This window comes from Balaenoptera ricei, chromosome 5, assembly GCF_028023285.1.
Source record: "Balaenoptera ricei isolate mBalRic1 chromosome 5, mBalRic1.hap2, whole genome shotgun sequence".
Classification (NCBI taxonomy): Eukaryota; Metazoa; Chordata; class Mammalia; order Artiodactyla; family Balaenopteridae; genus Balaenoptera; species Balaenoptera ricei.
In genome coordinates, this window is record NC_082643.1 from 34,610,329 (window position 1) to 34,636,499 (window position 26,171).

Consider the following 26,171-nt stretch of genomic DNA (forward strand, 5'->3'; position numbering starts at 1 on the left):
GATACCGCAACATATACAATGCACCAAGCCTGCCTTCAAGGAGTGTACATTCCAGTGGGGGAGAGAGACAGTAACCAAATGCAAAATACAGTCCTCTCTCAGTAGCCACTGGGGTTTGTTCCAGTACCTCCAGGGATACCAAAATCTGCAGATGCTCAAGTTCCTTATATAAAATGGCATAGTAAGCTGACCCTCCAAATCTGTGGGTTCCACGTTCGTGGATTCAACCAATCCCACAGATGCAAAGCTCTGGTTATGGAGTGCCAACTGTAAATGTTTATTATAATGCCAAGTACAAGAAAGTCTGATAAAGGAAGGTAACACAGAAGCAGCAGATAAGGTATCAGGGTGGGGGACTCCACTTTAGGTCGGGTGGTCAAGGAAGTTTCTCTAAGGAGGTGACATTTACAAAGGCCCGCATGAAGGAGGGAAGCAAAACAAATACCTAAGAACTTTCCAGGTAGACAGAACAGCAAGTACAAAGGTCCTGAGGTGGGAGGATGAGTTAGCACACGGCTGTGTGCGTGTGAGTTAGAACAGAGGTCACTGCTGAGCGGAAGCGGGGGGACAGGGCTGGGAATTGGGAGCAGAGGGGGAGCAGTGCCCTAGGAGCCGCAGTAAGGGCTCTGAATCGCATTCTCAGTGGGATGGGAAGGTATTGAGGGCTGAGAGCAGGGGAATGATCAAAGAATAGAAGAACAGAAGGTCCCACACCACTGCTCATGGGAGTCCGCAGAGGCTGTGAGGGAGCTAGGATGGTAGACAGGGGAGCTGGATGGTAGCAGAATTAGACAAGAAGCAGAGAGAAAGACAATCAACCCCAGTCAGCTAACAAGCAAAACACTAGAGGACTACGGCACCTGAACATCATCAGTGAGGAAGGTTCGATTCCAGGAGGCTGTGGGCTGTTTCTTGTTTTCCCTGTCCCCTACCTGCACCACCCTTATAATAAGGCCCCGTGAACCAAGGTGAAGAAAGGCACAAGCCCAAGTTTTTTACCATCTACTTTATAATTCATCACTAAGACACCTACCTTACTTCCTATTTGTTTTCTCCCTTCTTACCCAGAGCAATATTCTTCTCATTCCTTCCTCCCATTTCCACCTCAAGGCCTTATTTAAATCTGTCCTCTATACCTGGAATGCCCTTCTCTTGTATACCTCAACCCAATCAATCTGTTGATTAGAAAAGGAGGCAGTGAATATCTGAAAAACACACTGAAAGGACCCTAGGAAATGGTTTTAAAAACTAACAGGGAATGGGTGAAGTATACGGTATGCGAATTATATCTCAATAAAGTATTTTTTTAAAAACTGAGCAGGGAAGTTTTTTTCCTGCTTATACAAAAAACAACTAGTCTATGGTGTATTTAGGGCTTTCTAAAGATCTTCTAAATAATTCTTGTGATTGTATTTCAAGAAAAGGCTCAAACTAACTACATACATTTTCTGTTTCCATTGCTAAAACACAAAATATAAAGCTTAACCCAATATATGAGTACAGCAACTGGTAACACATGACTGGAGGACCAAAAAATCAATAAACATTTGTATTCACAGAACTAAAATGTCACACTTACTGGTAACGAATTTAGTCCACACCACCACTGACCAAATGAGGAGAAAATTAATAGGAACAACTTTACATCTTATTTTGGAGGTGGGCTCAATAGCCCTTCTGCCTTAAAAATCTATTTTAATTTTGCAGAAATTATTCCTTGGAATATCTGCTTTAATATGCTCCAATTTTCATTTTCTTGTCCTGAGGAATTTTAATTAAGGTTGGATTTGCTAAGGTCACATTTAATAAATAAAGCTATACACTAAGGCTGCTGAAATCCAACCAGAACTTTTTTCCCCCCAAAAGTGAGGAAATATAGTTATTTCCAGATCTTCTATTTATATAACAAATAGACTATTTCAAGTAATCACCCATTTTTTTCTTTATTTCATTAAACTGTAAAGTCACCCCCAACATGTGCCAATATTACAGAAAAAGGGTTCAGAATAATAATAAAATGTGGAAGCTTTATTTTTACATTATATCAACAATGGGTATTTTACCTTTTCAGATGCTTGGTTTCATTCTGAAGCTATAATATTCTCTACACCAAAGTTGACTACGTACAGTTTACATACTAGAAATCAGTTGCCTGAGAATTCTGTTAAACATGATTCTTCTTCAGGAAGGAAGGGAAGGGAAGGAGTCATTCAAAATAACCAGAGATTAATTTTATTCCTTACAATCAATAATTGAGAGGAAATGTTCACTGTCATAAGAATAAAAAAAGACTGAAATCTTTAATGGAAAATTCTAATTGCTTTCCAGGATAATTATCCTCAACCAACGCAAATTCTCTCCACAGTGTCTTCTACCATGTAAGTCTTCACTTCCCATCTCCATGTGGTTGGAATAAAGTGACTGAGGTCTAGTCCGGTGGCTCTTTGTGCCACTCTTATGACACCTAGCCCACACTGCCCTGTACCATAATTAACTTTGATAATTAACACCCAGGAGTGAAAAGAATAGGATGGGATGAGGCCTTAAGGCTCCAAAATGCTAAAGGCATCCTGATTTTAGTGGAAATTAGTGAGAAGAGGACAGATTCTAGACACAGTTGGGTAGGACTGTGATAACATTTTGATTGGATCCAGATGTGATTCGATGGATTGGATGTGAGTGATGGGAGTGAGGGTGGTAATTGGAATAGGAGGATGGGAAAGATAAAGATTTGAAAAGAGAAATCAAGAATGACTGCTAGGTTAGTGGCCTGAGAATGGCCATACTATTAAATGAAATGAGGAAGGCTGGAGGAGGAACAGTTTGCTGGGCTATCAAATGCAGTGATAGGCTGAATAATGGCCCCCAAGGATGTCCCTGTCTAATCCCCAAACCTGTGAATATGTTACATTACCTGGTAAAAGCAACTCTGCACATATGATTAAGTATTTTGAGATTTGGACATTATCCTGGATTATGGCTGGGCCCAATATAATCACAAATCTTTTTAAAGAGGAATGCAGGAGAGTCAGAGTCAGAGATGTTTTGAGACTATGCAGAAGGATGGAAGCAGAAGGAAGAGAGGAACAAAGATGCTATGCTGCTGGCTTTGAGGATGGAGCAAGGGGCCACAAGCCGAGGAGTGCAGCTGGCCTACAGAAATTTTAAAAAGGCAAACATGATTCTCCCTTAGGCCTGGAGATAAAATGCAGCCCTACCAACACCTTGATTTTAGCCCAGTGAAACTGATTCCAGACTGCTGGCCTCCAGAACTGCAGGACAATTTGTAGCAATTTGTTACAGCAGCAATGGGAAACATACATACATGTTAGATTTGAGATGTCTATTAGACATACAAGTAGAGATGTTGAGGAGGCAGTCTGGAGCTCAGAGAGGGCAGGACTAGAGAAAAAAAACCAGAAGAATCTGTTTGAATTATGGACCCTCTTTCCCACATTACTCTAACCCTGCATCCCAAAAAAGCACTCATGCACAAACACAACATTTTTTCATGAAATTTCAAGATGGTCAAGAATCTCTACATTCGTGGAACCTCTAGAATAGTGTAAGTAATCACAAAGCAGCCTGTTCTAACTCTGATGGTTGTTCCCTCCCTAAGGAGGAGGAAGCCAAGTAACTCTTCATTTAAAAAAAAAAATCTTTTTAAAAATATTCTTTTTCCTAATTCTGCTTATTAAAAAAAAACCCACAATGTTACAGAAATATCTAACATAGGAAGTTCAAATCTCCATGTACCTACCGGCTGTGTTCATCACTATCACCCTTTACATGTTCTCCTCTTGCTTAAAGATGTGGCCAACATACCTCTGACACCTTTTTAAATGTTTATACAGATATACAGGTTTTTTTAACCTTGTTTTTTTCTTTGATTAAGCTTGCTTTTTAAAATTAGCTTATGATAACAGAAAGCTGGTTACAACAATTGCAAAGCTTCAGAGTTGAGACTTTCGATTCCTTCTATTAAAAATTCCACATAACTAGGCTAGATAAAAAGAAGGATAGCAGTTGGTTGATCAAAGAAATTTTGTGTCAATGAATTTTAAATAATGAAAACATTTTTGCCTGAAAAATTAAAATCACTAGATCATCTTCAAAGGCAAGTATTTGGATTTCTCCTATCCCCCTATGAGTTCAATGAAGCTATTTTTATTTCTGAAACAGAGAGCTAACATGAAAGACCTAGAGGAGATAGTATTTTTTAAAAATGCATTTGCTTCACATTCTTTTTGTCCAAAGTTGCTGAGTTGGTATCATAAGGAAAAATATGTTAGCTCACTTAAAGAGGGCCAATAAATGACCAGTTCCAAAATGGGCACATTCTAAACTTCTAAAAACAGGTCACAAAGAAAGTAAAACAAAACAGTGTCAACCCGTCTTTCTTTGGAGCCGATCTGGCTTATCCAAGCCCTTCCAAGAAGGAGCAATCCACTGAGCATCAGGACAGGAGAATCCTCAATACTGCACACAGTCAGCTTTGCACAATGCTTTTATCAAGCATTTGAATCTCTACAAGTGAAAAACATCTACCAAATACTATGTGAGTTCATAAAGTATGCTCTAGAAAAATCTTTCTAGAAGAAAGATTATATTCTTCTGGCCATGAATGTAAGCTAAGTATAAGAGGACAGACCTGGGAATTCCCAGAAAAAAAAATAAAGGAAAAAAAGGTTCAAGGCCATGCTAAGAAATTTGAGCTTATTTAAGGGGAAGATTAAATAAGACATTGAAAGGTTTTAATGCAGAATAACATGATCAGTTTGCAGTTTAGAAAAATCACTTCAGTGGCTGTGTAGACAATGGATTACAGACAAGCAAGTCAGGAGGTAGAAAGGCTAGTTAGTTACAAGGCTGTTGTGAATGGTGAGAGATGCCTGGACAAGGATGGTAGCAATGAGGATGGAGGCAAGAGGACTTAGTCAAGGGCTACCTAGGGGATGTATTCAATAGACTCTGGTAACTGACTGGTTAGATATAAGTAATCATGGGGAGGGACGAAGTTAAGAACTTCACCCAGGTTTCTGGCTGGGGCAACTTGAGTTGTGTCATTATATGGAACCTTGGAGAAGATAGCTTGGGGGTGAGAATTATAAGTTAAAGACATCAGGAGTCTATAAAAGAGAAATCCAAACAGATATTACATTCTTACAATGAGCATTTATTAAATAAGCACATTGAGAGATTCAGAATATATTCCAAAAGCTCAACGGGCCAATTTCTAGTTACTTGTTAATTGCAGAGAGTTCATGAAAAATATTACACACAAAGAATTCTGAAACCAAGTTTTGGCCATTAGTTTCAGTCTGCTCGCACCAGGGAACCCTTAAGGAGGCTGAGGTAGATGATGCTGTTCCCAGTGTTCCACAGCTCTCCCTGCAGAAGGATGAGCCACCCACTCGAGGGACCAGGGCGTCCTACAGAAGAATTATCCTTCTCTGGACCACTAACATCCAGTTGGCTAAAGAAATGTGAGTAGAAGTAATATATGCCACTTCTGAGCAGAAGTTTTAAAAGCTGGCACATCGTTTGTCCATTGCTCCTTTTCCCAGTTAGGAACTGCTCCTCCAGCCAGGATCCCAGAATGAAGAAGACAAGTGAGGCTGAGCTGCAGCTCACCAGCTGAATATACCTGTCATAAGATACCGAGCTTTAGAGGTTGTTTGTAACCACAGCATTAACAAAATATGTCAGACGTATGATGGATATAGGTGTTTAACAAATAACAATGTATGATTTGTATTTCCCCTCCTCCAGTTGAATTTTTCTGGTGATCTGCTACGAAGCAATCTGATGGGAAAAAAGAAATAGTTGGCCCAAGTATCCCAAAACTGAAACAGAGAATTTTTAACCTGAAAGAAAAGCTGATAGTCTGGAGTCAGCAAACTTCTTCTGTTAAGGGATAAACAGTAAATATTTTAGGCTCACAAGCCACACAGACTCTGTTGCAACTACTCAACTCTGCATATACGGCACAAAAGCAGCCATAGACAATATATAAAAGAATGAGCGTGGCTGTGTTCCAATAAAACTTTATTTACAGAAACAGGCAGTGAGCCAGATTTGGTCAACAGGGCTATGGTTTCCAGATCCCTGGTCTAAATCCTTCATATTGTCAATGAGGAATCTAAGACCTAGAGAGATTAAATCAAGGACATACAGCTGGCTGGTGGCAAGTTGAGCATTACAATGCAGGTCTCCTCCACCTACTGCTTTAGAACAGGTTCTGTTGCATCACAACTTGGAGATGAAATACACAGCAAAAAATAAGGCGGAGGACGCTAAGGGTAGGTTTTGATTATGTTAAACAGCTTTCAACAGTGTGGTTATAAATGAGGATTTGCTTTTCAAGTGATTATGGCTTTCATAAAAACAAGTGAATGTCATAAGATAGAATAGGTGAACGAATGATAAATTAGCCAGTGTTTGAAAAATGATCTTCAGAGGAAACGCAATTATATACTTCCTTCCTACTATCATTTTCTCCAATACTTATCAATCATTTCTTTTATCAACAGGACAGCATTTGCTACGATCATTGCAGTAACTCACCTTAAGGCAAAACAGGTTTAAAAACATACCACAAAATGAGCAACAAATACACTAGACCAGCAGGCAATTATTTCACATGGTATTTTTAATTTATTTTCCTTTCTTTTAACTTCCAAAGTAATACTCATTGGAGGAAACTCAATACAGAAGTATATAGAGTTACACACTCCACACCCTCCTCAATTCCACTCCCCAGTGTTAACACATGACTGATTTATATCAGGAGAGCGCAATAAAGCTACCTTCTCTGAGTCATTCTTTCAAAAACAAAGAGGAATATAGGTTTCCTGACCAGATATCCCTTGAAAATCATGTTTTAAAAAGCAACAGACAGGTTAGGTGTGGTCTGTGGCCTGGAATTGAGAAGAGCAAGCTGCCTATGCAGGGTTTAAATGGAGGGTCTTGACGCCAGCGCTGTAACCAGATGAGCGGGGCTCCTCAAATACCTTGATGATGCTACTGTAGGATGTGCAAACACTTCCAAAACGAGTAAGACTATCCACACTTTCTCTTTCGGTATTTTATTGGGAGAACTTGGGCCAATTTGCTCATAAAAAGACCAACAACCTTAATCAGTTTTTCTTTTAATCCATACTTGAGGGACATCAGTGACAATGGCAGAGTAAAGAACTCCAAAAGTCTGTCCTCCGTAAAAGCAATTAAAAACTGGCAGAAACTGGCAGAATCAACCCTTTTTGAACACTGAAAACTAACCAAAAGCTTGCAGCAACCACTTGATGCACTTAAGTACAGTGAAACACTTAATCAAGGAAAACTAGCTGGGTTTTGGTTGCAGTAGCAAGTTTTGTGGCATTTTAACTTACCCTGGTCCCATCCCCCATTCTCCAGCTCAGTGGAAGCCTTGAAAATAATAGCCTGCCCTCTTGGTACTGGTACCGGTACCAGTACCAGTACCAGTACCAGAGGGAGCAGAAAAGACCTCATTCACAAAGAATTATAATAATTTGTTTTGACTTGTCCGGTGGAACCCTGGAAGACCAGCACAAAAGACTTGCCTTTATCTTGCCTAACTCAGAACTCTCCTAAAAGTGGCTAGCTCGAGAAAACTTATTGAAATCATTTACAGGCAAATAAATATATTTGTTGTGGCTGCATGAGGCAATGGATAATAGTTGGGGCAAACAACAGACTAACCAAAGAAGTTGGGGGGAAAGGCTGAAGGATGAGATGCTTTGGGAAATAAGGGCTTTGAAAAGCTCCCACATATTCCTAGGAATCTAGAAGTCCATGTGCATTCCCAGGGTGAGTGCATGCTCAGAAAGAATCTGAGAGGGCACTAACCTCTCAGCTCTGGCTGAACTACAGGCTCTGCACAAGCAGAAAGTGAAGGCTAAGGTTAGCTGTACTCTGCTTGGCTGAGTGTTGAAGGTGTGCTGTGATACACACACAGAGCCCCCCTGCAAAGACTGGGAGATTTTTTTTTTGGTTCTAGGCATTTAAGGAAAACTCTGTCCAATCACCAGCTAACCATGAAGCTAATGAAACTGAGACTTCAGTGCCACACATCACACAAAAATTACACACTCTACAAAATTAGTTTAGAAAAATCACTAGACAAGCAACAACAATCATAATAGGCAGCAATAACAAACCCTGGGGAGGGAGAAGAATCTGATTTCAGAGTTGCTACATTGTAATATTCAAAATGTCCAGTTTTCAACAAAAAATTATGAGGCACACAAAGAGACAAGAAAGTAATGGCCCATGCACAGAAAAAGAAAAAAAAAAAAAAAGCAATCAATATAAACAGTTCCTGTGGAAGCCCAGACATTGGACTTACTAGACAAAGACTTTAAATCAGCTATTTCCAATATATTCAAAGAGCTAAAGACACTGTTAACAGAATGAAAAAATAGACTGCAGACTAGGAGAAATATTTTCATATCTCATATCCAACAAAAAATTTGAATGCAAAATATATAAAGAACTCTTTAAAATTCCATAGTATGAAAACAAACAACCCAATTTTAAAATGTGCAAATATTTGAACATTCTTCACCAAAGATGACATAATGGATGGCAATTAACCACATGAAAAGATGCTCAACATCATTATCCATTAAGGAAACGCACATTAAAGCCACAACAAAGTATCACTACACATCTATCAAAAAGGCTAAAACAAAAACAAAAGCAAACGAGAAAAACCTGATAATACCAAGTGCTGATGAGGGTGTGGAGCAACTGGAACTCTCATTCATTGCTCATAATAATGCAAAATGGTATAGCACCACTCTGGAAAACAGTTTGGCAGTTTCTTGTAAAGTTAAGCATACACTTACATATTACCCATTAAACCAATATCTAGGTACTTAAACCAAAGAAATAAAAACTTGTGTTTATGCAAAAACCTGTATGTTTATTCATAAATACCAAAAACTGAAAATCATCTAAATATCCTTTATCAGGTAAATGGATAAACAAACTGTGGTGCATTAATACAATGGAATACTACTCAGCAGCAAAAGGGAACAAATTACTGACACAGTTAACAACATGAATGAACCTCCACAACAATGTGCTGGGTGAAATGATTCCATTTATATCATATTCTGGAAAAGGCAAAACTACAGAGACATAGAACAGATCAGGGGTTAAATGGTGTAGAGAAGATATGACTGCAAGGGGCAGCACAGGAATTTCGAGGTGATGAAACTGTCTGTATTCTGACTATGGGGGTGGTTACAAGAATCTGTACGTGTGTCACAGCTCACAGAACTACGTACCCAGAAGAAGTCACCTTTACTGTATGTAAATTTAAAAATTAAAGGAGAAAAAAGACTGCAGGCCTTCAAATCCCAGCTCTTTTTCTCTTTGCCTCGTTGTTCTTATTAAAAACAACCTGACTTTCTGTGTTGTTAAAGGATTACATGAGTTCCTGGCATACGTTAAGCACTAAATTGGTGAGTGATCAATAAAATGTTTTGTTCAGACATGCTAAAGACTTGGTACTTTTAAAAAACCCACTGCAAGAGGAAGAAATCTAGTTTTTAATTAAAAGAGCAAAGAATTGAAGAATATTGGGATTAAAACCCCTAATTCTTCATCACCTTCATTAAACATTCATTGGAAACCTATGAGGTGATAACTATCAAATTACGTTCTTCAAGGTTTACAGAATCCTTGAGCTCAAGGAGCTACTGAAAGGCTTGTTCCCAGAGCTACGTAGGTATTGGCCGTGATATTTCACACGAAGAGCAAACGCGCTCCAGTCAAGGCTTAGTACTCAATGGTGGGTATCACTGCCTCTCTCCTGGGAAGGTGCCAACTGCAAGCTCCGTTTCCCGAGTCGGGGCAGGTCAGCATCCTTGGACTTGGTGCTCGCTGCGCTGCCCTACACCCCATCCATCATCAGCCGGGTCCATCCTTCCTCGAAAACATCCTTAACAGCCACACTCCGCCCATTCTGCACAGATAGGGGGTTTGGAGCTTTTCAAGAGGCAGCAGCTGCTGTAAGTAACGGCGACTCTCATCTTCCTAGTGTCTCCCTCTTTACCTGAAAAGTAGCCTCCTTTCCTTGGCCAAACGTCCAAATCCACACTTGACCTTTCAGAGCCAATGCGCTGGGACCCAACATGGCGGCGCCCTTGTACGGGGAGGGGCCGCTCGCCTCCCAGAGGAGAAACAGCCGCGGCCAAGGTTACCCTAGAGGGAGGCCATTAGGAAGGACTCCGAGCGCTGGACTTGACATCCATCTGCTGCCCCTCAGCCCAAAGCCTGACGCCAGCCGTACTGATGGCGCCAAGTGGCAAACATCTAATGTTCATCATTGCTAACAAGGCAACAAGAAAAGATCTGGCGCGTCAGAGCATATTGTTTCGGTGAGCCACGGGCAGAGCAGAAATTCACTCTCCATAGTTGCCCGTGGATTCGGGTTAGAATAAAATGTAATCAAACGAACGATAAAGACAACATTACATCATTAAAAAAATTCTATTCTATTTGACAGACGTATTGAATATATGTGCCAGGCACCGTTCTGTGTTATGGGGCTATAACAATGAACAACATAAATCTTCCCTCGTGGAACTCATTACTGAAAGAGTGTCCGCATGGAATCTGCCAATTTTACCTTCTCTCCATTCTAAGAAACCTCAGAACACACCTCAGGCCCAGAGTCTCATCTGACAGAATCAGCTGCAGGCGATTCTCAAATTCTCATGTGCAGGTGGCCAGGTGGGTACCACAAGACCCTACCATCCCCTCCAGGAGAAGGGACCAGGGATGGGCCTGAAAAGGTGGCTACTATGTACTTTGTCATTAGCCTCTGAGATCAACCAGCATGAGACCCCTGCCCCAAAGGGGCACTCTGTGCAGGACCCTGACTGGCCAGCCTACTTAGAGTCTCTTTCTTAGGGAGGCTGACTGTAAGAAAAACAAGAGTCAATTATTCAGTAAGTTCAGAAGCCATGGAAGGAGACAGAAGTGAACTGAGTCACCAAAATGGTGGTGTTAGTAACGTAAAGAATAACAGCCTTCCCAACTTACAAAGGAATGTTCTCCGAGGTAACTATTTGCTGTCAGCTTCCTAGAGCTACTCTTATTTCCAAATGACTTCCAAGGCTACTTCCTGTCTTCCAACTTACTGGAGTATCCTTATAAGCTGCCTCCCGACAGCTGAGGTTAGCAGAACAGACCTCTATTTCTTGCAATCTGAAAGAACGTTAACTATCACATACGTTGCTTTCCAGTTACTTCAATGATAAGTCCTTAACATCATTCTTTATATGGAGTCTTCTTAGGCTATGGATAACAGAGGGACTGAATAAAATCCGTGTATAAAATGCATGGTGGATTCCATTTATTTATTCTGTTTGACTAAAAGGCATCACAACATAAATTACTTATGATGGAAAAATACTACAGTTCAAATTACAAGAAAGCCCACTGAAACCACTCAACATCACATTTTTTAATAGGACACTAAGCCAGTGAGTCTCACCTCACATAGAACTCCCAAAATCCAGTTCTCTAGATACTATACCAAAAGTAATTAATCAGGAAAATCTGAGGGTGGGGTCATGAGCATAAGTCTTTTTAAAAACTCCTCAGTTAATTCTGATGCCCAGCCAGCCCTGAGAACCCTGGCACTGAGGTAGAGGTGATTGAGTACCTTGTAACTCAAAGTGTGGTCCAGGGACCAGAAGCCGCAGCATCACCTTGAACTTGTTAGAAATGCAAAATCTCAGGCTCCACCCCAAACCTACTAAATCAAGATCTGCGTCTTTACAAGATCCCCAGGTGATTTGTAGGCACATTAAAGTTTGAGAAGCACTGTTTAAAGGTCTCATTGCTACAGAAATGTGAGAAATACCACACCACGTTTTAAAGTTGAATGCCTCAAGAAGAAAGGAGAAACAGGAATAGAACAGCATAAAAGATAAAATGTTTGTGATATTAGGCATTTCACATTATTAAGCATCTAATTAAGAGTAATATTCAAACACAAGCCTGCACCTTTTAAAACTTGAAATACCACTCCTTATTCCAAATGAATTTCACCTACAAACCATACCTTCCACTGGCAAGAGTTATACCTCAACGGAGTGACACAAATCTACCTTATAATCTCCAGATAGCCTGTTATCTCCACTGAGCTAGTGTGTATTGAGGGGGAGTCTTTGTGAGGAAATAAAGAAACAAGGGTGGTGACAAAGCAAGAAAGGATCATTTACATGGGTGGCCCCATGCTGAGTGAGGGGCCTTGCAGTTTTTTGTGAACACCTCTGTACTAGTTTCAAAGGATTCTTTGGAAATGGTGATATTTATCGCCAGAAAAATGAATTCTCCACATGTGCAAACGTTTTCTTCTGTGCCTTGTTCTTGGCTGGCTCTCAGAAAAAGCATTTAGCTTTCTTCCAGTATAGCGATTCCTTGACTAATGTATCTTCAGAAAACAACACTCTGGTACACTGAAGGCAGCCGTATCGGAAACAAACTCTGAATCCTACACAGCAGCCCCGGCATGAGTTATAGGCTCATCAGTGGTGCCACTGAGAATCTGCTCGTATGCATATCAGAGCAGGGACAAAATCACCTCCTATCACAGCTTCTATTTATTGGTTCCCTGAGAGGTATTCAGACCTGGCACTCGGCAAAATGACAAAATCAGAAAACTGTTTTCAGATTCTATAGGTTTCCTTTGCAATACCCTTAAACTTGTCCAAGTATGACCATGACCCTCTTCAAAAAATGTACATCACACATGAGAACGTGACGTTTAAAAACATGTTTCCCATAGTAAACTTGTATTTAGAGAATGAATAATTCCCATTCAAAAGATGCAAAAAGGGAGGGGCCTTTAAGTTATTTGTCCAAGGTCACATTATAATAAAGTACAAAATAGCAACAAGAACCTAGGTAACCTCATGTTAACAAAAATAGCCTGGTGGTAAGGAGAGAGAAATATGATCAAGTCAGAACTTTTATCAGTTAGGAATTGCATTCAGCTGCTAATTAAAAGACCTAAGAGAACAGTGGCTTAAATAAGACAGAGTTTATTTTTTCTTAAATAAAGGAGGAGCAGACAATCCAAAGCTCATATGATGACTCTATTACCACTGGAAACTGAGATTCCATCCATTGTTCTGCCCCACCATTCTCAGTGCGTGGCTTCCATCCTCAAGATAACCTCATGACCCAGGATGGCTGCTGTGAGCTACACACCCTTGTCCCTGGTGGGGGGATGGAAGGTGATAAGGGCAAAAGGATATTCTGTGCAGTTGAGTCCCCTTTAAAGAATTTTTCTAGAAACCACACTCAACAACTTTTTCTTGCTTCTCATTAGTAGGCTGGGTGAAGCAGTTTCACAGGTGGGTACCTTGCCACAGTCAGCAATATAGGGTTCCACTGACCAAGGAAGACGAGAATAAATACTGGGTAGGAGTCTGCACAGAATCCTACTCCATAGCTTTCTAGCTACGTGACCTTGACTAGATTATTTACCCGCTCTGGGTAAACACCCTCTCCGGTTTCTCATCTGCAAAACTGAAGGAAATCATCGCACCTATCTCATAAGATTGGTATGAGGACTAAGTGAAGGAAATACATGTAAAACAATTAGAATACCACCTGGGACCTAGCACACAATAAATATTAACTCATTATTGTTTGATTATCCAGGGCTTTTCCAAATTCCTCTCATACTCTAACTTCCTCTCCATTTCCAAAATTGTACCTGTTGATACTCTAGTGTGAATGAGTTTTAGTCACAGGTCATCTCAAGTTGGATACGCATTTCATGCCTTTCCTTTCTAATTATGAAAGTAAGTGCCAGACAAGAGCACACATGGGATATTCTGGACAGAACTGGGGTGGAGGAATTGAGTTTACAGTCCCCAAAAGGCAGGGTCTAAACACAATCCCAAGGCACGTGTTTGGAGAACCTGAAGAAACTAAGGTGAGAGTAAAAAAGAATGCTATCTCCTGTGCAGAAGAATTCTAACAGATTTATGTAGATATTCTGCCCCCCTACAGTATGGGGGGGTGGCGGGGAGTGGTAACCTTGGCCTAGAGAAAACTGAAAAACACTCCCTCAGCAAGGAGATCAAAGTCAACATCAACAGTTATAAATGATGTTAATATGATACCCTTAATATGTGGTTAAAACGGTACTTTACCTCCCAAACACCCAAAACTCCAGTCTAAACATGAGAAAAACATCAGACAAATCCCCATAGAGTAACATTCTACGAAATATCTGACCAGTACTCCTCAACACAGTCAAGGCCATCAAGAACAAGAAAAATCTGGGGGCTTCCCTGGTGGCGCAGTGGTTGAGAATCTGCCTGCCAATGCAGGGGACACGGGTTCGAGCCCTGGTCTGGGAAGATCCCATATGCTGCGGAGCAACTGGGCCCGTGAGCCACAACTACTGAGCCTGCGCGTCTGGAGCCTGTGCTCCGCAACAAGAGAGGCCGCGGTAGTGAGAGGCCTGCACGCCGCGATGAAGAGTGGCCCCCGCTCGCCGCAACTAGAGAAAGCCCTCGCACAGAAACAAAGACCCAACACGGCCAAAAATAAATAAATAAATTAAAAAAAAAAAAAAAGAAAGAAAGAACAAGAAAAATCTGAGAAACCATCACAGCCAAGAGGAGCCTGAGGAGACACGACAGCTACATGTGATGTGGTGTCCTGGATGGGATCCTGCAGAGCAGGAAGAAATCAGGTAAAAACTAAGGAGATGTTAGTAACAGGGAAATCTGGATGTGAAGTAGACGGGAACTCTCTGTACTATCTTAACAATTTTTCTGTAAATCTATAAAACTATTCTAAAAAAACAAAGTTTATTTAAAAAAAGAAAAGAAAACAATGATTTACTGTCTGTACACCCCTCCCCCGCCATGCACCCATCCCCACCCAACGGCAAGCTTAGAGTCCCTAAAGGTGAGGCCTACAGCTGCTGAGGGGCAGGAATGGATGTTGAACCTTCATACAAACGAGGGGGCCGGGCCTCCTTCCTCCCCACCTTAACCCTGCTCTTTGCTCTGAAGCTACTAGACATATATTTTCATCTTGTACTTAACGGATAATATTTTCATCATACCTATGTTCAGTATTATAAACTCCCCCAGAACACATCCCATGTTCTCCACTGATGAAGTGGAGTGCCCATCTTGAAAGGCAGGTACCTGCAGCACAACTAAGCTAACGTGACTGCCTTTTTCCCAGTGAGGCGACATCTCGAGTGTGGCACCTTGGGCTTTTCCCTCATCACAAGGAGCCCGGAGAAACCGCCCCCCCAGATCGGACCCCGCACACTGGCAGGCTTCTGTAAACCGAGTCAGAAGCTATTTTCCTCCTCATCCCCTAGAATCATAAAATGTAATGTTGGAAGCCTCATCCTTTCAATTAATAAGGCAAAAACTAAGGCCCAGAAAGATGCTGTAAATTGCTGGAGGCTAAAGCTAACTGAGAGAGACCCAAACGTTCTGAGGATAAGACTCTAAGTACCATTGAATGTAAAGCTGAAACGATCTGAGGGAAAATAGTTGCCCCCAGAATGTAACATGCCAATGACCTTATAGAAGCACTGCATGAATAGTGGCAAAGTTAAAAAAAAAAAAAAAAAAATGAAGGGATGCACCCTGGTTAAAAACAGGATGTAGAGTCATTAACTTACCTTTGATTTGTTGAAATCACTTTGAACACAAATACTTATGTCACAAAAATGAGCTTTTTGGGCTTCCCCGGTGGCGCAGTAGTTGAGAATCTGCCTGCCAATGCAGGGGACACGGGTTCGAGCCCTGGTCTGGGAAGATCCCACATGGCCACGGAGCAACTAGGCCCGTGAGCCACAATTGCTGAGCCTGTGCGTCTGGAGCCTGTGCTCCGCAACAAGAGATCTTGGCCGCGACAGTGAGAGGCCCACGCACCGCGATGCAGAGTGGCCCCCGCTTGCCGCAACTAGAGAAAGCCCTCGCACAGAAACGAAGACCCAACACAGCCATAAATAAATAAATTAATTAATTAATTAAAAAAAAAAAAGAATGAGCTTTTCATTTGTGATGATGAAGAAAGGGTAAACATCAACGACAAGCCACGTTAAAATAGTTTGTATGGTGCAAGGAATGTCGAATGAAGAATGTCTCAGTCTTTCAGGGTCTTGTAAGATTGACATATTTCAAAAAGATGCATGAACTCCAAAGCAAAGCAACTACATTTGATTAGAAATGGTGAAGATGCAGTTTTACCTCCTTTTTCTCTGCCAATCTGAAACCCCATAACTATTCCCAAAGGGAGAAAAATGTAGACTTAACGAAGCGTCAGATATTTTAACAAAAATATACATAAATAAACGCTAACAACTTTATAGGAAGTATTCGCTATGTGCCTAGCTATGTTCTAAAGGTATTACATATACTAATTCACTTAATCCTCAAACCCTATGCAATAGGTTTTATTAATATTCCCACTTTACAAATAAAGAATGGATGCACAGAGAGGTTAGGTAACTTGCACAAGGTCACACAGTAAGAGGTAAGCCAAGAAATGAACCAAGACTGCCTGGTTCTCTTATGCTAAACTCCACTTGCTAGTCACCATGGACTACTTTATATTCTTATTTATTTCTTTAAAGTATATTAGTCTTACCTTCCTTAATTCTATGACATGTTCTTTAAAAGCAGGGAGCCTATTTTATATATTTCTTTGTATTCCTTGTATTTTCTACATCATTTTGCATACATTTTGTTGACAGGATAACTAGACAGGTCTTCTAAAAGAAGTTGGTGAGTGCAGGATTTTTAAACAACGTGTATATATATCCATAGTTTCTATGGGACTTAAAATAACTTCCTCAAAATAAATTAGACAACTTTGAAATTCTAATAACAAAAACTGTAAGATGGTGGCCCAGAAGAATTAATGCAGTTTTCAAAACTACACAACTTACTAGACAGAGCCACAAACTCTGGGCCATATGACCTAGCATGCTATATGAATCAAATTAAAGAAACGACAGTTTATGACTTGAAACATCCAAAAGAGGTAACTGACGTGCAGCTATACCTAGCTGTATTCTTTTAGATTAAGTCTTTTAACACTTCTGAGTCTCAATTTACTCGTCTTTAAAATGGGAATAATAAAAATGTACCGTCTTCCCTCTCAGGTCGTTGTAACAATCAAGTTCCATGAGGCTGTGAAAGCCCCTCCTAAGCAGAAAAGCACCAGATAAATGTAATAAAGTATTTCTAAAATATAACAAGCAACATGCAGGTATAAACGTGTGGAGCATTAAAAGCAATTGACTTGTATTAGCAGCCAGTGGGATAGCTTGGAAAAACATGGACTTTCAGGTCAAACAGACCGGGATTCAAGTCCGCATCCTGCCATTTACTAGCTGCGGGATCTTGAGCAAGTCACTTAAGTATTTCTGAGCGTCAATCTTTTTTTTTTTTAATTTATTTTAAAATATGTATTTATTTATTTTGGCCACACCAGGTCTTAGTTGTGGCATGTGGGATCTTCATTACAGCATGTTTAGTTGCGGCATGTGTAGTTGCGGCATGCAGGATCTTTTAGTTGCGGCATGCGGTCTTCTTAGTTGCAGCATACATGTGGGACCTAGTTCCCTGACCAGGGATCGAACCCAGGCCCCCTGCATTGGGAGCACGGAGTCATACTCACTTCAACTATAAAATGGAGAAAATAATACCTCCCTCACAGGTGCTAGCACGTAAGAAGCAACTGGTTCATAAAGAATACAAAGAATTTTATTCTGTGACCTCATACTGACGATATTAGTTATTTTACTCAAAACACATTGGAGAAGTTATATCTGTTCTTCCAGCGTTTACCATAAACACATCAACACATATAGAGAGAGTACATTTATTTAGTATTTAGTATTTAGTATTTATTAAACCCTATTAAGTGCCTACCATTCTTCCAGGTGATTAAGGGAGGACCTAGAATTTTGTATTCCCTGCCCTTTGGAGAAACAATATAAAAATGTTGTAGGTCAGTCAGAGGTTCTCAGACCCATTTGAGAGTCTGATGAACGCTATGGCACCTCTCTACAAAGAAAGTTAACAAAACTTTAGGAGACAATACAGAAGATATAGGAGAATGTCTTCATGACCTTGGGGTAGGGAAAGCATTCTTAACCAGGGGGACAGTGAGGGGAGGAGGGACACTAATTATAAAGAAAAAGATTCATAAAAGATTCATAAATACACGTTACGTTAAAATTACAGATGTCCACATCAAAAGAAACCACAAACAAACATTTTTTAAATAAACCACAGAGTGGAGCAGATTTTGCAACACATGCAACCGACAGAAGTTGAGATTCCTGCACAAGTAAAGAACTCCAACAAATCAATAAAAAATGATAAGCAAAAAGTGTGATATAAGAATACAAAGAAAAGAAATTACAGCTGCATGTAACAATAAGGATAAATCTTACAAACTTAATATGGAGTGAAAAAAAGAATGACACTAAAGAAAAATTACAGGATGATTCCACTCGTAAGAAGTTGTAAAATAAACAAAACTAAATAATATTGTATAGGGATGCACAGATAAAACTGTACAGGTAAAACTGCACAGAAAAGCAAGGGAATAAAAGTGGTTCCCTCAAGGGGAAGGAAGAAGCCATGACTGGGAGAGAGTAGAGTTTGCTTAGAAATGATAATATTCTATTTCTCAACTTGGGCACAGGTTACAAGAGTTTTACTTTATGATTTACAGGTTTTATACGTTCTCCTGAATGTACATTGTAAAGTAAAAAAACACATTTCCACAACCACACCTAAATTTAGCATGGAGAGAAGTTCACAGACTCCCTCAAGTCCATAAACCCTAACTTTATGATGTCAACCTCTGTGAGATCAAAGAAAAATGGAAAATCTTTAGACTGTGAGGTGGTGGAGGGAGGAGGGAGCGGATGAGAACAGGAAAAGTGAAAGATTAGACAGATGTTAAAAAGAAGAAACATGAAGCCTCTGGGTCAGTTCCTACTTTTTCACTTGGAGAGAGAACATCCAGCACAAAACATAACTAACAAATGCCCAAGCTTGGTAAGGAATGCGATGGAGTCTGAAAAACACACGGGAACTAATGAGGGGAAAGAGGAGCACAGCTTGCAAAGAAATGTAAACTATTAAATAATGTGTCTCAAAAGAAAGAAGCCCGATAATGGCCAGTTTAACCCTCTGCCCACTCCATAATATCTCTGCCCCTCACCCCTTAGTGGAGACAGGGTACACTAAATGGTTAGAAACTGAAAACACCAATTTCTGAGTGAAAAAGGACACTGTGTCACGTATCAGCAAAATATTATCATGGAACTTAGAAAAGCTTCTGGTAGCCTTGGGAAATTAAGGAACTGGGAAAAACAAGTTAAAAAATGCCATTTCCACCAGCCTTGGAATAAATACACATATTGCAACTAAATGATACACATCTATCTGGATCATATCTAGTCTGACCTCGGGTACAGCTCTGCACAGTACGTAAGTGAAGCTTTTTGCTGAAAGTAAGAGGAGTCCAAGGCATGTTCAGATCAGTAATTTAACAGCGGAACATCTTTGTAAAGTTTTTTCATTGTATTCTTGCAAGAATTATTTACTCATATCCAGCAATTACCCATTATTTCATTAGGTCTGGGTTTATACTGAACAAAACTATCAGTTATCTTCAAGATGGCTGGTGTTCGTGTGGTTAGTCAAATGCCCCATTTTGATGAAAAGAGTAATGGGCAAAATGAATTATTTTTAAGGCTCCAAGATTGACTATTTCTTCCTGTTCCACTCAAACTCTTTCCTTTCATCCCATTTTCTACCCTCCAGCTGTTCCCCACAGACCCATTATCTTCTTTTAATTCTTCAACTTTCTCTTAGGTTAAGGGAGCCACATAGAAAAGCTGCTCCATGGCTGGGTGGAATGTTCACGATATTCCACTTTCTAAAGGGGCGTTAATGAATGTTCACATCTGAACCTTTCTCACGGCCTTATCTCCCTTTTGTTGTCACCTCCCTAGGTTTGTTCTTCCCTCTTGTTTTCGGATACCTGGCTTATCCAGTTGGAACCAAAGACCAAAGAATGTCCTCTCTATTCTGTTTAATTGAAAAGCTGCCCCGGAAAGAGGGAAGGGGTGCGGATCTACACTTATTCACTCTTCCACTTCTGCGCCAAACTATTGATCCGCGCCGCCTTTGCGCACCCCCAAAACACAAGTTACAGGCCCAGAAATGATCAGTCCAAATGAATCGCCTTTTGGAAGGCTATATTCTGGACTGGGGGGTGGGGCTGGGGGTCACCAAGTAACTCTAAAGCAAGTCCTATAGAAAATAGGTGAACTCGGGCGGCTGGGGGTTGGGAGGACAGTCACAGGTCCGAAGTTCAAGAGGCACCGAAACCCGACTGGGCGATTCGCATGTGGTTCGACCCGGTTGCGACAGCGGAGGCAAACCTATCGGGAGGGGGCATTCTCCACTGGCCTCTGACTCATCCAGAGATAAGTAACCACCCGGGCCACAAGTTCCAAGCCAGCAGCTCCTGGATTTAGTCTGCATGGAAATTTTGTAGTTTCGGCTCCAGGGCCACTAGCAGGTAGAGACAGGTTTGAATTTTCCTCGGGCTCGGCCCCAAAGTGAGGATGGGGATAAAAAAACCACTCTCCCTCCCGTTCGCCTCCTAGAGTTAAAGGTGCCAGTCCCCTCCGGGCGGGCGAGGGAGCCGCCGGCGTCCGGGGCAGGACCTGCGCGGCCCCGGGACGCCCAGCCCTGGGTCCCCGTTGCCCCGGTCCCCCCTCGCGCTGCCCGCGCCCCTCACCTGCTGCCGACTGGCCCGACAGCGCACGGCCCCGGGCGCGGCGCGGGCCCCCGAGCTCCCGGCGCTCGTGCAGCTCTTCGTCCTCGTCCTCCCGCCGCCGGCCTTCAGCCATCGACGAGCTGCGGGCCCCGCGCGCCGGCCGCCAGCTCCGGGCGTCCCGCGCCAGCAGCCTCCGGGCCTGGGAGGAGGCCCCGGGGAGGAGGAGGAGGCGGCGGCGGCGGAAGCGGCTACCTCCGCGGCTCCACCTGCAGCCCGCGAAGGAGCGGCCGGGCGCGGGCCGAGCCGGTTTCCCCGCCTCCTCGCGCGCCCCGGCGGCCTCCTTCTCCCGGCTCTGCCTCTCCCACTCTCTTCCCCCTTCCTCTCTCCGGTGTCCGCCCCGCAGAGCTGGAGCCGGGATCGGGCGGGGTCTGGCCGGGCCTCGCCTCCTCGGGGAGGGGTTACCGGCCGCCGAGGCCGCCTCAGAGCCGCACGCGCTGCAACCACCCGCTCCACCAAAACAAACGTGTACAAAATAAATAAACCGGATAGGAAGGGGGGAAAGAGGAGGCGGCCTGGCCTCTTCCTGCCCTTTCACAGTATTCCGGTGTTAACAGGAAACCCATTTGCTTGACACTTAAACCAAAGGAGGAGGAACCTGCCGGTAGCCGGACTTGGAGAGCTGGGGCAGCTGGAGCCTCTGAACTTGGGAACAAACTCGGCTTGGAGTTTGGTAGCGCCTTCGCAGTTGCAGGCTTTTTTCTTTCCCTCTCTTTTCGCCCTTTCAAATCGAGCCTCTGGGCAGAGCCCAGAGGATTTTTAAGGCAGTGAATCGACTCTGTATGATACTATAATAGTGGATACATGTCATTACACATTTGTCCAATCCCACAGAAAGTACAACAGGGAGGGTGAACCCTAATGTAAACCAAAGACTTTGGGTGATTATGATATGTCCGTGTAAATTCATCAGTTGTAACAAATGTACCACTCTGTTTGGGGGGGGGGGGTGTTGATAATGGGGAAGGCTGTGCAGGGGTGGGGACAGGAAGACCTGGAAAATCTCAAACTTCAGCTCAGTTTGGCTGTGAACTGGAACTGCTCCAAAATATAAAGTCTAATAATAAAAAAGTACATCTTCTTCCTTAAGAGCACGGGACCTGATTATTTGCAGAAAGGCAATTTGGTGAAGTGACAGAGCAGTGTCTCTGGAGTCAGAAGCTGTCACTTGAAGCACTTCCCTAAAGCTGAAAAGAATGGGCTAAGAAAGTTATTCTGTATCTCTGTATAGTACACATCTTCGGTTCGCGCTCGCACGTACACACTTCCGCACAGAGAGGGGCAGATTCTCACATCTCGGAAAAAGATATCCAAGATGCAGGCAGAGACGTTGCCTGGACACGACTCCATACGACACCCCCCGATGGAATGAACAGGACTTTATCTTCAGCCTCTTGCTCTATTTTTGAAAGCTTGTGAGGGCTCCTAATGTTCAGCATGTAAGAGAGAAACAGAGAGGGAGAAACGGGTCACTGAAAATAGAATCGCCAGGCACACCTGAGCGCTGTCTCTTTACCTTTTAAATAGTGCTTGTTGCTGCCAGAGAAAATCTTTCTGCTTTTAAGCAGAAAAGAACCACGATCGATTGTGTGGAATTGAGGTCAAATTCACAAGTGAGACTTTACTGCATAAGCAGTTAAATAAGTAGACATCCGGACCACTTGAAGTTAAACTAGAAAGAAAGAAAGGTTCTGGACCTTTAGGGTTGTTTTCAGTGTTTGGGTATTTGTCACTTACCTTAGAGGATGAGGAGTCATTTGGAAGCCCCTACCCTGACAGCAGCCCAATTTCACAAAGCTGTCATTCTCCACTATTCAGTTTCTGAGTTTGAAAAGGGCTGAAAGTGTTCTGGATGTCCATCCAGTCAGAGCTTTAGGAACCCGTGCCCTTTCGAGGTGTAGGCTCAAGCTGACTTTCCATTCAACAAACACTTATGTAACTATTGTATGACAAATACCACAATAAGTGCTGTGGGGAGATTCAAAAGAAGGAAAGAAATATTTACTCTGGGGCCCATGGTAGGTGCTTTTCACATAGGTTTTCTCATTTTCAATGAACAAAACATATTTCCTGTCCTAGCCTGACAGAGGGGGACTGACCCAGTTTACCACAAAACAAGGCAAAATTTGGTAAATTCTACAATAAATGTATAACCTTAGGCAAGAGTGCCAAGATAATTCAATAGAGAAAGAATTGTCTTTGCAAAAGAGAGAATCTGAACCCCACTTTATACTGTATGAAAGAATTAACTCAAAATGGATCATAGATCTAAATGTAAGAGCTAGAATTATAAAGCTCTTCAAAGAAAACTTCAAAGTAAATTAAATTTAAAAGGTTTAATCCTTAAATAGGATTAAACTCTTATAACCTTGTGTTAGGCAATAGTTTCTTAGAGTGTCGCTTATACCAAAATGTATAAGTGACAAAAGAAAAAATAAATTGGGCCTCACCAAAATCAAGAACTTTTGTGCTTCACAGGACATCATCAAGAAAGTAAAAAGACGACTCTCAGAATGTGAAAAAATATTCGTAAATCATATATCTGGTAAGGGACTTGTATGCTGAATATATAAAGAACTTAAAACTCAAAAAAAAAAAATTAGCCTAATTTTTAAAAGAACATTCTCCAAAGAAGATATACAAATGGCCAATATGAACATGAAAAGATGTTCAACCTTATTAGTCATTAGGGACAAGTAAATTAAAACCTCAGTGTGATACCACTTAACACATACCAGGATGACTAATGTAAAAAAGATAGACGACAACGTGTTACAAGGATATGGAGAAATTTCAGCCCTCATACACGGCTGGTGAGAATGTAACGTGGCACAGCCACTTTGGGAAACAGTTTGGCAGTCCTCAGAAGGTTAACTGTAGAGCTACCCTATAATACAGCACTTCTACTCATAGGTATATACTCAGGAGAAATGAAAACATGTCCACACAAAAACTTGTACCTGACTGCTCACAGTGGCATTATTTATAATAGGCAAAAAGTAGATATAACCAAATACTCATCAATTGGTGAATGGATAATCAAAATGTGGCATTATCCATACAATGGAATATTATTTAGCCGTAAAAATGAAGTACTGATATATGCTGCAACATGGATGAACCTTGAAAACATTATACTAAGTTTAAAAAACCAGAGATGTATGGCCCTGTTTATATGAAATGTCCAGAATAGGTTAATCCATGGAGAAAGGAAGTAATGTAGGGGTTTCCAGGGACAGAGGAGAATGGGGAGTCACAGTTAATAGGTATATTATTTCTCTTTGAGGTGCTGAAAATATTATAAAATCAGATAGTGGTGATGGTTGCACAACTCTGAATATACTAAAGGATGAATTTTATGGTATGTAATTATATTCCAATAAAGCTGTTATTTTTTTTTAACATCTTTATTGGAGTATAATGCTTTACAATGGTGTGTTAGTTTCTGCTGTATAACAAAGTGAATCAGCTATATGTGTACATATATCCCCATATCTCCTCCCTCTTGTGTCTCCCTCCCACCCTCCCTATCCCACCCCTCTAGGTGGTCACAAAGCACCGAGCTGATCTCCCTGTGCTATGCGGATGCTTCCCACTAGCTATCTATTTTACATTTGGTACTGTATATGTGTCCATGCCACTCTCTCACTTCGTCCCAAAGCTGTTATTTTTAAAGAAAGGTATAACCCACTCACCGTGAAAGCAAGAAAACAAGGACCAGGGAGAGGACTGCACTCTGAAGTCATCATATTGAACTAGAGAAACCAGATAGGAGTTACAGGCAATAACTGCTTAATCATATGAAAGAAAAGGAAAGGTGTGGTCAACTGACAACTCAATAAATATGTCAAAACACCCTACCCACCCCAGTGACACAGCAAGAGCCAAACCCATAGAAGGAAAATGTTAATGAAAATCCACAGCTAAGAGTAGAACAAGATTTGCCCTCAAAGCTTTAAGGTATTAAGAAAAAATATTGTAAGAGATATTGAAAAACAGCCCACATTACAGAGGAAAATGTTCTTTGCTTCTCACTTTGGATATACAGCCTGAAACAAAATGGTGTGAGAATAGAACACTACAAAAAATAAGAATATACTATATAAATACATATGTAGTACTTGGCAAATAGAAGGCACAATAAATATTTGTTTAATGACTGAGTGAATATAATTCCTTTTTGGTTTTTTTTCCTGCTGAATCATCAGAAGACATGAGTCTCAAGTCCTTTAACTTAAATAAAAAGTAAGTACCTGAAATGAAAAATTCACAGTTGAAGACCTCAAAAAAGAAAAAACAAGGATAGGCAGGGGTATACAGTGGATTTAAAAAATATAATATCTTCATAGTTTTGTTTCTTAAAATATCTGTACCAAATATGACAGAATTTTAAGATTTGTTAAAGTAGGATGGTGGGTTCATGAGTGTTTATTATGTTATATTATTCTCCATATTGCCTGTGTACTTTTAAATTTTCATTATTTTTTAGAAAAAAAATGGAAAAGATCAATGAAACTAAAAGCTGGTTCTATGAAAAGATAAACAAAATTGATAAACCTTTAGCCAGACTCATCAGGAAAAACAGGGAGAAGACTCAAATCAATAAAATCAGAAATGAAAAAGGAGAAGTTACAACCGACACCACAGAAATACAAAGGACCATAGGAGACTACTATAAGCAACTACATGCCAACAAAATGGACAACCTAAAAGAAATGGACAAATTCTTAGAGAGGTACAATCTCCTAAGACTGAACCAGGAAGAAATAGAAAAGATGAACAGACCACTTACAAGTATTGAATTTGTATCTGTGATTTAAAAAACTCCAACAAACAAAGGTCCAGGACCACATGGCTTCACAGTTGAATTCTACCAAACATTTAGAGAAGAGTTAACAACTATCCTGAAACTATTCCAAAATATTGCAGAGGAAGGAACACTTCTGAACTCATTCTATGAGGCCAGCATCACCCTGATACCAAAACCGACAAAGAGATCACAAAAAAAGAAAACTACAGGCCAATATCACTGATGAACATAGATGCAAAAGTCCTTAACAAAATACTAGCAAACTGAATCCAAGAGTACTTTAAAACAGCAGTCCCCAACCTTTTTGGTACCAGGGACCGGTTTCTTGGAAGACAATTTTTCCACAGACCCGGGGGGCTTGGTTTCAGCATGATTCAGGCGCATTACATTTATTGTGCACTTTATTTCTATTATTATTATATTGTAATACATAATGAAATAATTATACAACTCACCATAA

The 26,171-nt window shown here is 41.1% G+C and overlaps 1 protein-coding gene across 4 annotated transcripts in view; it reads right to left on the reverse strand.

Annotated features, from left to right (window-relative positions):
• Positions 1–21,321, reverse strand: part of SH3D19 (SH3 domain containing 19) — a 180,769-nt gene extending 159,448 nt beyond the window's left edge. For all 4 annotated transcript variants that reach the window (XM_059922602.1, XM_059922601.1, XM_059922605.1 and 1 more), the window contains exon 1: positions 20,866–21,321. In XM_059922602.1, the coding sequence (XP_059778585.1) occupies positions 20,866–20,977 (112 nt within the window). In that variant the 5' untranslated portion in view covers positions 20,978–21,321. The remainder of the gene's footprint in view (positions 1–20,865) is intronic.
• Between the last annotated feature and the right edge of the window lie 4,850 nt (positions 21,322–26,171).